The following is a 12,410-nucleotide window of genomic DNA, read 5'->3' as shown; positions in this document are numbered from 1 at the left end:
TTAGGCCACCTATTTGACTTGGCTGCTTTAATTTCCACTAACAATTACAGTGAACCTATCAGGAGGGAAGACACCTACATCCATCATAACCAGAGACAAAACCAGTTCTGGGTGTATCTTTGATTGTTCATGGCTTGTAGTACAACTGTTTTAAGCAAAGCTATTCAGAAATTTCTCTTGGTCACGAAACTTGCAAGCTATTAAAAACTCAAGATACACTGGCACACACATAAGGATTAATAACGAATACTTGCAGCTGTTAAAGCTCAACTTCAAAGTTACACAACAAGTAACAGCTGGAGGCTTTCATCTATGCAGATCAGTATCAACAAATGCAGTAAAACCCACATTATTTGCTAGATTCTTTCCAAGGAAAAAATAAACCACAAACACCTCTGCAGCAAAAAACCCTTAGGCCACATGACTTTCCAAGTATGAAGTAGTAGTTAAAATTTCTACATTGCCAAGTGAAACCATTATGACAACACTGTTTCACTGTTTAGGACATAAATATATTTAATATAACACTTTCAAAAAATTGCTGTTAAGAGCTGTAACACTTAGAACACCCAGAGGCATTTCTCCCACTGAAAAAACTCTGAAGTACTGTTATCTGAGAGAGGAGTATTATTTAGTGTTTAAACTACTCCCAGAGGAAATCGCACAGACTTCTGGAAAGATGGAGGCTCTCAGGAGAGAGAAGAGCACTAAACAGAAGACGAATGGAGAGAGTTCACACTAATAAAGCTTTTCACAGTGAGACACATTTCCAAAGCTAAATTTGAGAGCTATTTTGAAAAAGAGTGTTTTTCACCAATTGTTTTTCAGAGAAGAAATTCTAGAAGGGCTATACTTTTCTATGCTCACATATAATGAAACAGTATTACTACAGATAAAAAAACCTACCCTGAAGTAAACTCCATAAGAGCAGTGAATCTACTTTAGATGTATTTTTGCCAATATTTTTTGCCAGTATTTACAACATAGCCAATGTTCATAAACATCTTTCACATATAATGAAACAATAAGTTCTGGCACAAAAATATGTGCAACTACCTCCAGAGATTCAGGAACTACTGTAAGAATGCTACAGAGTCAGTGCCAGAGGATAAATTGTTTTCCTGTCCTGTGAAAAATGTGAGATGTACAGGGTTTCTTTTGTTGCATCAGGGTAAGAGAACAGAAACATTTCATGTAACAGGAAAAAAAGAAAAAAGGAGAAAGGAATACAGAGAAGCTGCCTTCCTCAAACCTGAAAACAGTCTGCTTACACTCTAGGTGTCTGTCTCTTAAGTTACTGGATACTAAAAAGTGACTGCCTCTGCCATTATTTAACAAAATTACTAAAATGTACACTAAAGGTCAATTTTGAAGGGCTCTCTCATTGCTGTAAATCTGTGTCATTGGTTGGTTGGTTGTTTTCCTTTAATTCAGAAATTTTAATACTGACTTTGTAAAAAAAAAAAAAATCTTCTGATCCAACTGCGGCAAAAACCTTTGTCAATAAATCAGTACTTTCAAAGGAAAGAGGGATTCAGAAATGTGAGCTCTGGTCACAGTGCTTAAATCAATTCCTCACTGAGTCTGAGCCATCTGATATTCAAGCCAAGAAAAATGACTGGAAGTGTATTTCAGGACAACATTCATTCTTTGGAAACTGTATGTTTTGCACCTGCAAAAATAAGCTTAATAGATTATATCCCATCTAGAACATTTGCATTCATACATTTGACCGAAATAGATACATGCATCTGGCATCTCTAAGCTGAGTTTCAGCAGTTCACCACACCTACACGTAAAATTACCACAGAACTAAGACAGATACTGCACAGTACACTACGCTGGATCCTCCACAGATTTGGTCAGTAGAATTTTATCTTCTTCATGGTTGGTTCTCTTACTGCCTAGCTATCCAAATCCACCTTTGTGGCTGCTCTAAAAGCTCAAGTTTTATTGTCTGAGACTTAGCTGTGTTTCTAAGGGTAAGAATGACAATGACAGTTTACTCCAAAGGATCACGATTATTTACTACCACGTGAAAACCAGAGGAAAAAGTAATTTGCAAAAGGCAATTATTCCATGGCACAAATTTCTGATATACCATTCCTTCTTATATCTGACCATCTTTAAGGATGCTGAAAATCCCTTTTCTGACTTTTTCCTGACTGCCGCTTCTCAGAATTCCTTGCCCAAAGGCACACTGTGAAACAAGATAATAATTTATCAAAGAACAAAAGCTGAAGACTTCAAGAATTGGAGTAGTGCCCTAGGATTATCAATTAATCTGTTAGACATCTGGGTGCACTGAAGATGGGTTTAGTAAAAGTATTTAAAAATGTGGATATTAAATAGATACTTCTGCAATTTGTGCTCAGTAACTTTACTATCTGGATCCTGAAGTTGTAGTTACCACATAAAGACAGAAGTAGGGAGGAGATACCACTTTCTTCTGGAAAAAAGCTTACCTTCTCTTAAACATACTTTACTGTCCCAAAGATTCATTTTAAATACTCTTGATATTGTTTCAAACTAACAGGTGTTCTTATACGGAGGTAACTTTTACCAACATCTTGATTTCAGAAGTCTCTCTCAAATACTGGAAATTATTTTCAGAAGGTCTTCCCATTAAATGTTATATATTTCTTAATTCCTTCTAGGCCATATAGTGAATAATCTAGAACATAGCCCCAGCTCAGCCAATTAGGAGTCTGTGTCCCAATCCAAATCTACATTCTCAATTTTGAAACATGCTCGATATACCTTTACTATCTATACTACTGTATGGGAAAAAAAAAGACTACCTCAACCATCAAATCCACCTTCCTGGGGAGGAAACCAAGTAAAATAAAACCAAGATCATTTATTTTCCAAGGATTCATTTAAACAACAAACTGATTTTTACTACCTCATTTGCTGTCTTCAATAAATGACAGCAGTCCCTTTTTAACACAGCTCTACGAAGCAACAGTGGTCAACGTATCAACTGTCCTCAAAAGCTTAAAAATGTAAATTTTACTGTATTGTAGACAAAAAAGGTATATTCATGTGACTTTAGGTTCAACATAACTTGGGAAAAGTCATATTCTTGTGCAGTATCAAACTGTATAAAAATATTTCGTGCAGGATAGAGCAGAAAATGCCAGTTATCATATGCTTGTTATTTCCCCTTTCACATTACTCATAAATATTCTTAGGATTTGATGCATTTATACTAAAATCAACTCTCTTTGGAACTGCAAATGTATTACAGAACACATTTTTACTTTTCAGTTCTGCTGGCAGGTCTATGGACTATAGATTCTTATGTAAAAATATATGTAATTATAAAACTACACACTGCTTTCAGAAAAGTGTACCAAAGAGGGAGTTGATTTTTGACACAGTAACTCAAATTCATATTAATATCAGAATAATTTAAAATAACTGCAGACCTATCAGGCCAAACACAGGAAAATAAATCTATATATATGAACTAGAAAAAGAAGATTGGGAAATCACAAACATAAAATTAGAAAAGACTTGATAGAGTGAGTTTGCATAACCAGCTTGATGTTAGGCAGCCACATTTTTGTTGCTCATTTTTACTGTACTGTGGTTTTATTAGATCTCTCTTGCAGCAAACATTTTCATACTATTGTCATGTTTAAAATTGAACATCTGCATGCTTAAAGTTTCTTGCAAAGGTTAGTAGCAGCATATGAATGCATTCAAATAAAAATTATTGAAAACACTGTAAGAGTTTCACATAGGGTTAAAGAATAAAGACAATAATTCAGACAAAAACCTTTGAGCTCCAAAAAGAGCGAAGCTGGTCCTGTAGTGCTGGCTTGACTGTCTGAAAGTTTACAAAAACAAAATCCACTAATTGAAAACCTTTTTTTTTTTTGTTTTTCAACAAAACAAAAATAACAATCCAATTTCAAATATTAAGACAAGCAAATGTCTACCAATGAAGATTTCTGTTTTCAAAGCAAGCCTGAAAAGTCTTACCTTCAGGCTAGGTGTTTGGGTCTGGTCAACAGTAAATCTCATTAAAATACTGAATTGGAGATCATTTGGAAAAGATTCCCTGTAAACAAACAAAATAATGTTAGGTTATGTGAAATTTTCTCTTAATACCTTTTGAGGAATGCTAAATAAGCCCTCACTCTTTTCAGTAAAGAAAAGCTATAGTACTTCTAAAAGAAATTTCTACAGGTTTTGCTGATACTGTATCTGACGTTTCAGAAACATTCACTTTGGTATGTAAAGGACAAAATTAAAAGAATTCCTGCTTCAAAGCAATTACAGCTATAATAGATAATGCAAGTGATAAGGAATCATACAATAATGATATGGTAGTATCATATTCTAGGTCTTTGCAATCCTCAAGTAAATATGCAGCAGTACTGCTGAAGTTATACACCACACCCCTCCCACATACTTCTCCAAACCAGCCTGCTCCATTCTGCTCCCTACTCTCCCATACTACATCTCCAGGTATGATTCTCAAGGGGTCTCCTGCAGCAGCAAAAAAAATTCCCTATCTCCTTGCTACATATGCCATACTCTTCCCCAGATTTCCCAGCCCATCTGGCATGTGGATAGGCTCAGCAGAGGCCTGGACTGCTTAGACTGTCCTGTACTTCAGAGAATGGAGCATGACAATAAGTCCCAGAACCCCTCCAACTCTACTTAAAGACCTAGTTTTCAATTGGAAATAACACTAGGCAGGGATGGGTATCCCTGATGGTCCCCAAAATCATGAAGATCATTTTGGAATCAGTCTATTAATGAAGTCTGGGGACAATGGAGGGAAGACAGACAGCAAACCCACTATTGCCATAATAATTAAATGTTATGCTGACACTGAGAGACTAATATGCCAATAAGATCTTTACAACAAAATAAAGAAGTTTAAACACAATTTCTACATCACCGAACACAGGGCAAGACAACAAACATACATGGCTCAGATGCACATTTTGGAATCAGATAAGTAGTATCATATTAATTTTTCAGCATTAAAAACTCAGACCCTTTCAACTGAGAATCACTTAGGAAACCAAGATGCTTAAGTACCAAGGTTTACTGAAGTTTCACAATCTGTTATGAGCTCTGCCTTTTTCCAAGAATCATACAACATACAGAAAAAAAAAGAAAAGACAAGGTAAAAACCTGGAAGTAGCATAAGGGTTTGGAATTTTTTTCTTTTGTTATGAAAAACTTTATTTTATTTCTAATAATTAATTTCTTCCATTAATAACAACTATATTGTTGTTACTTTTTAACAAGTCATTACCTTGTGACATCAAGTGCCTTCTGAACTTTTGCTTGTACAGATCCAAGCAAATCAGCGCCCATTTTTTTCAACAGCTGTGTCAGCAGTACAAACAACCAGTCCTGCAGATCTTCTTTATGGACCTGGATGAAGTCGACCAGTGTCTCCAAAAACATACTGAACACCTAAAAGGCAGAAGAAGATGGAAAGAGGGTAGGATGGGGCAAAAGAGGAAACGACACTGACGTATGCTGAACTTACAAACAAAGAAGAAAGCAGTAAGGGAATCAAAGGCAGAGAAAGGCAGTGTTTTGCAGCCAAGCAGGAAAAAAAAAATAAAGGAAAAGAAAAGAAATCTGCCTTGCTTTTTCATTGGATTTTGATACAAGAGTATATTGGAAATGTTAGCCGACTTCTGTAGAAGTTTGACAATTAGATATTCCATGCAGTTTTGTCAAGGAAAGAAATGCTTACTGTGATGGCTGGCGCAACCTCAATTTTTCCAGTATAACTTAATTTTTTACCCTTTCAAGCTTTATCATTGAGTTGATTTGACATATTCCTCAAAGACTACAAAAAGGCTTTCTCTTTAAAACCAAAAAAGCTGCTACAATGTTTAGCAAAATATTAATTGTAAATATATGCATTACTAAATACTGCAAAATCATGAAAGTTCACCAATTCCTTTACATAAAGTATTGGTGGAACAGAACAAGATTCTTCTACGATTGCAGGTATCCCAACACAAAATTATTCACCACAGTAGGGGAAAAAAGTCACGATGAATGCATTTCAGATTGGCAGGTGTTTAAAACACAGAAGTACTTTTGTCATTTAGAAAACAGGATATCCATTGTGTTCTTTTCAACAAATAACGTTGAAAAGACTGCATTCGGTAAAAAAAACCAAAACAAAACAAACCCATGTATTTTTGTATTTACAGTAACCTCAGCACTCACACAAGGAAGAAGGGCTTTTTGGAGGGAAGGGGTAAAGGAGGGCATGACAAATAGGTAACTTAGTTTAAACAGCTCTTTTTGTATATCTCACTAATTTTAAGGTTTTTTTCAAGACTTATAGAGTGAAATCAGAATGTATATGCTCTATACAAGTGTGCCCCGTAGATTTCCTGTTTCTCTGACAAGAAAAATAGGTGTTTGGGCTGAAAATGCTACCTTCAGAACTGATACACACTCCAGCTCCAGCACAGAGTTGGGTATAGAAGCAGAAATACTGCTGTGATGCAAAGTAGGTTGGAGACATATTGCCTCCTGAGTATTTTTTACATGGGTACATGGTCAGAAATTGCTACTGTAGAGGAAGGGCTGGAACCCCACATCCTCCTGCAGCTGACCTGGCTAGTCATATGGTCAAATTCTGCTACTGTCTGTGAGGGTGCATGATCCCAAACCGTGATCATACATCATGTGGCTGCAGAAACGAGCCCATGGAAGTGGACTTTCTTCCACAACACTGATCCAAATAGGAAGGAGGTGGTGCATGCTGATGTATGCCTTCTCTGCTGAGGAAATTTGATCTCTTAAGTTGATTATCAAGTCAGGGTATGCAAATGCACACCATAAAGTGGAAAAAATCCACACAAGTATCTTTTAAAGAAGTGTCTCAAAATTTACACTAGAAATAAAAAATAAATTCAAATTCTTTTTGTCAAGAAAAGTTGGACCAGATGATCCTTGAGGTTCCCTTCTATCCCTTCTATCTAGGTATTCTATGATTTTCTCAGGATCCACTAAAGACTAGGGAGAACCCCTTAAGAAACATCTTAAATACTGAAGATCCATGTTAGAAACAAAACAATACAAATCCTACTCAATATAAACCCCGTCAGGATTAGCTGCTTAAATTAACTTCCCTTTTGGGGCAAACTACATTAAAAATTGTAAAAAAAAAAAAAAAAAAAAAAAAAGACAAAAATTGCCAACGCCCTGCTGTATTCAGGTCTGAGTTTGACAAATTACCCTGCCAGTAGTGGGACGAAATTTTTATACTTGGGATTAGAAACATCTTCTGTACTAGGCTAAACTGAAACAAGACATCACTTTGTGGATGCACAAAGCTGTAGACACAATTACAAGACAGGCAAACCAAAGCAATAAGTACTTTCTGTATTGTAATATGACAGTCTTTGGATTTCACAGCACTAAAATATGGGAAAAGTATACTGGACATAGGCAAGTAACAAGAAAAAAATTCCAGTGCTATAAAGATTACAAGGGGGATCTTAAAACTATATTCAAAACTCTTCAAATTAAACTATATGGGTCAGCAGAATTTAAACCTGTACCTGTTTCTTTGAGTTTGCAGACACTGACACATACATCTTCTCCATTAAAACCGGCAGGCTGAACAAACTGGTTACAACTTCTTATTTGGTGGAGTAATGTGGACTACTTATGATACTTCAAACATGTAAAGTGGTTTAATTTCAAATCATTATGGAAAAGAATTATCAATCACTGGCAAAAGTACACTTAAGATCCTGTGCTGATGTTTTAGCTGTTAAAAATACACCTAACTGAGGACTCAGTTTTGTTTTCATGCTTTATTTATTTTTAGGTTTACCACAGTGAATGTCTGGAGAAAACTCATTTGAGTAATTTTGTTTTAGTAAAAAAAAAAAAAAACAAACAACTAATCATACCATTTCGTCTTATACCAAAGTGTGAACAATTTAAGAAGGCTGAAAGAGCATTTAAGGTAAAGGATGAACTTGGAATGGAAAATGGAACTCAACCACCTATATGTTGAACAATGTATGTGGATACTGCAAAAACTGCAGTTTCCATTTTTATGATGCAAATTAAAATTCTGAAATTAACCATCTAAAGCTGAAGGTTTTAATAATTTGATAGTGGAAAAAATAGATATGAAAATAACTATAAGTGATCTACCTTTAAAGTGAATTATTTCAGATGTGCCAACCACCACAATATAAAGCAGGAATGCATAACCAAACAATGTCAGTTAATTAGTAGATAAAGCACATCTTGAAAATTTACCACACAGTTTACTAATTGTATATAGCATTTTATGATTGCAAAAGGCTTGACACTGCATGAACTCTTTGGGGAAGAAAAATAGAGAAAAAGGGTTAATTGCACATTCATGCAAGTAAGGTTAGGCTTCCAACAAATATTGAACCAACTTACTCTCTAAAGAGAGTTCCAACACAGGGGACAGCATGCAAAACGAAACAAAAACAAAACAAAACAAAAAAGAACAACAGAAAAGGGAAAAAGATAAAAACACACAAATTAGTGGCCATCAATACAAAGTTCCTGTATGGAATATAAAACAAAATAAAACAAAAAAGGTATTTCAAAACTTTTATGATAAATTTAGTAATTTTATTGGGATACCCAATATATTTTCAAAATAAGCACTTGGCATGTTTTTCAAATCATTCTCCCATTTTCTCCTCCAAATGTTAATAATCTCTTTTTCTATGTAACTCCCTACATCCAGCTATCATGCTAAAGTAAACTTTGAAAAAAAACCAACACAAAAGTGATGACAGAGTAATTCCTACAGACACCTAAATAGAATCTAAGATGAGATTTATGTAGCCGTATGTATGTAATAAAAAAAAAAATCACAGCTCATGAACTCTTAATACTTAAAGGATCCTCCTGATAATATATGGGTAACTATTAATAGTTTTGCAATACCAAAAAGCAGGCAAGGTTTCAGTGACTGGAACAAGAGTACCACGTGTTACAACTCAGGCCCAATTTCAAACTCAAAGTAATGTTATTTTATGTCAGAACACCCAGTAAACAAACAAAACAATCAACTAGAACAACTCAATGTAACATTCCTAAAGGCTTAATGAAAAGGTAAAATGTTCTTCTGACACAAGTTTTGGAACATTTTCATTATCCTTCCCTGGCTCTCCCACTACAAAAGAAATCTCCAAGGTAGTTCTGATATATTCACTGCTGCAATATTAATTAACACAGAAAAGGTAAAATTAAACCGAGCTGGTATCCACAATTTTGTCACTACTTCATTTAAAAATCAGTAATATGTCAACATTTAATTTTCTTTCCTCTCCTTCAAACTTTCTCTTTATGGAATGTTTTCTTCTCCTAAACTGCTTGGTTTAGTCTTTTCTTCTGGACTTCTGCAGTATGTCAGTAACTTCAGTATCATATTGCTGTCCTGAATGCAAGTTTTTACCAAAATACAAGGCGTCAGAGATAGCAGCTAAGTCACTTTTTCCAGCAGGAAAAATAAGGACAGATAAACACTGTTAAGACTTCCCACCACTCTGAATTTCATTTTCCATAGCAGCAATAAGGAAGACTTAAACATATGTAAAATGTACTGCATAATCTAAGTAGTTTTCCAGAATTCTGCTGGGAAAAGCCAATGCTTCTGAAATAATACTTTGCTCTGAATTTACCTGGGTTATCATTTTACCAATTCTGAAATATGGACACAAAATGGAACATGTTATACTCAACATAAAAAGTAAGGTTTCTTCCAAACAAGCCTATAATTCTAATAAAATATGATGTTACATGGGGTTTTTTTACATGATACCATTTATTAAGCTCCTTACTTACCTGCAGTCCTTCTGCTTTGAGAAACTGTGACATACATCAAGCTGTACTAGTAACCCACCTCCCACAAAAACGGTAAAAGTACTATCAAGTGAACTAAGTCAATTTAGAAAACAGATTATTCTCCTTGTTATATCATCCATACTGAGTCTTTACCTAGGCAAAACTAAATAAAACATCACATATTCTTTTATACCAAAGTATAGTCTCCTTATTGAATACTAACAATGAAGTAAAAATTATTCACCAGTCTCAACTGCCAGTCCTATTTATGAAATTCAAGAAAGACATCATAAGCTATGATAATACAAAATACCCTGGGAAATAAGTGAGCACACATTTGGCATAGTTCATCAGACTATGTGTGATTTAGTCAGACCACTTTCTTTATAATTTATATTACTGCAGAGCCTTTTGTTTTTAACCGAGAAAACCTTTACTCATGCTGAAGTGGCCTCTGTAAACAACATGACTTAAAAATGCAAATTTTGAGCACAAATTGCTGAACTACTTCAACATATCTTATTTTACACTAACCTTTACTTTATTTCAATGATCCTGCAGAAAAAGGAGGAAGATTATCTTGTCAAAAATTGCAAATTAAATGAATTGAAATGTGATACCAATAACTACTTAGGCTTGTCAAATTCTACATGTGCAAATGTCACTAACATAATGTATCATAACTGCCTTTCTAGTAATAGATAATTTCAAACATTTACTGAAAATAAGAAATACCTAAACATACCTTACTGTGAGGATCAGCAAACATTCTTGTGAAGATTTCACACAACCTTTTCAACTCAACACGACTGTCAAAGTGACAACAATACATTAGTCAACTCCCTTGCTAGTAATACCAGAACACTAATGCATAGCAACCAGCAAAATCAACTGCAAATATTGAATCAAATAATCTAGTAAACTAGGTAGAGAAAGGCATTTTAAGACATGCATAAAAATGTAAAAGATTGTATCTAGAATGAGACTTTTAACCTAGAAATGTCTCTTTTAACTGTCTCATACATTATACCATTCCCAGCTATTTTAATAGAGCAGATAATGAAAAAGGTATTCTTAGCAGCGAGTAGTAAACAGTTTCTTCTGAATAAATACCCCCAAATTATAATAATAACAAAAAAATTAATTATAATGTAAATAAAATAAAGGCCTTCCATCAATACTAGATGCAAGGACTTAAGAGAATTCTTGCAATACAAAAATTCCTAAATTTTGAACTCACTACAGACAATAGTAAAATCGTAAATGTACATTATTTGCCAGAAGTAAGAAAAGCTTTCTCATTCTTTCGCCCATCTTCCTCTCAGAGACACGCACCCTGCCCTTCCTCTCTCCCTTGCCTCTCAACAACTTTGAAATAAAATGTTTTCTCTATTAACATATCTTCTTACCTTAAAGTTCTCTGGTTCTTTAGTAAGTTTTGCAGGCCCAGAAGGCCTTCTTTTCTCTCTGACCAGTTGGTGCTGGCACAGCGATTCAGGACTTCAGCCACGTCTTCTGTCTGTCTCATGTATGTTGGTATGCTTCCATTCCTAGAGCTATAGGACCTTTCTGAACAGGCACTTGAAGCATCACTGTTGGCATCATCATCTGAGTACATCCCATAGGACTCATATCTTCTTCGCACAGGCTTCTTCTATTGCACAGAAACACCTCACGTTAGCACTGATTTTCAAAGAGACAGTATAACACACCTATAATTTACAGAAAGACCAACAGTTCAAATAATTGGTGTGACCCCTACTTCCTGCAGTGACAAATGGCTCCAACTGTTCAGCCAGTCAAACCAAGTTAATAAAAATACTTTAAAGTATAGCTTGCACAGTATTCCAAATATAAAAGCAAAGCAAACGCAGAGAAGACATGTTTGACAAAATGTTTAACTTTAGGTTTACCTGCAAGAACCCATAAAACTGCAGGATAGAAAAACAAAGACTCTGTGTTTAAAGTTAGTTATTTCACTTAATAGCTTTATATATGTTACAGAATATAAGAATCAGGTCTAAATCCATATATTCTATCATTTTAACTTACTTTGTATAAAATATGTTAACAGCAAACTATTAAACTATTGAAGAAGAAAAATAGTTTCTATACCTTAGTCCGTATGTCTCCTAAGAGCTGTTAGCAGTAAATTATTGAAAAGAAACAGAAATTGAGAACAGGAAGGTAAGGCATAGCAGCATTGTGACTAGTAAACTTCCTGCCACTGGACAACACACAGACGTATTGTAAATTTTGTTCTTAGCTCTCTGTGTCTAATCAGCATATTTCACATTGCCAAGAAGTAGTTTGCTCCCCTTTCGATGGAAATATTACATGTCACCTGCTGGTTGGTCACAAAGACTTCTCTGTCAAAATCTTTGTGTTAGCGATATTTGAGAATGAAGACTTAACACACACAGTCAATTGTTATCGAAGTATGAAACCTTCATTTAAACTTTATTTTCTCATCAACTTCTCCATCTCTAACTTCAATATCTAAATTTTGTCAGTGCAACAATTACTACAGCAATGTTCTACAAAAAAAGTTAATTACATAA

The 12,410-nt window shown here is 34.7% G+C and overlaps 1 protein-coding gene across 38 annotated transcripts in view; it reads right to left on the bottom strand.

The window, feature by feature from the left end:
• CLASP2 (cytoplasmic linker associated protein 2) overlaps positions 1-12,410 on the bottom strand; it is a 155,205-nt gene that overhangs the window by 20,691 nt on the left and 122,104 nt on the right. For 13 of the 38 annotated variants that reach the window (XM_027675745.1, XM_027675726.1, XM_027675729.1 and 10 more), the window contains 7 exons: positions 11,965-11,988; positions 11,259-11,503; positions 10,595-10,658; positions 8,431-8,433; positions 5,282-5,445; positions 3,991-4,069; positions 3,785-3,835 (listed from right to left, as the gene is read on the bottom strand). In XM_027675745.1, coding sequence (XP_027531546.1) covers positions 3,785-3,835; positions 3,991-4,069; positions 5,282-5,445; positions 8,431-8,433; positions 10,595-10,658; positions 11,259-11,503; positions 11,965-11,988 — 630 coding nt within the window. The remainder of the gene's footprint in view (positions 1-3,784; positions 3,836-3,990; positions 4,070-5,281; positions 5,446-8,430; positions 8,434-10,594; positions 10,659-11,258; positions 11,504-11,964; positions 11,989-12,410) is intronic. The other 25 variants (XM_027675734.1, XM_027675739.1, XM_027675751.1 and 22 more) reach the window with 9 other exon arrangements.

The sequence above is a fragment of the Neopelma chrysocephalum genome, unplaced genomic scaffold (genome assembly GCF_003984885.1).
Source record: "Neopelma chrysocephalum unplaced genomic scaffold, ASM398488v2 Primary Assembly neopelma1_26, whole genome shotgun sequence".
Classification (NCBI taxonomy): Eukaryota; Metazoa; Chordata; class Aves; order Passeriformes; family Pipridae; genus Neopelma; species Neopelma chrysocephalum.
Note: the sequence above shows the minus strand (reverse complement) of the source record. Positions and strands in the feature narration are given on the sequence as shown.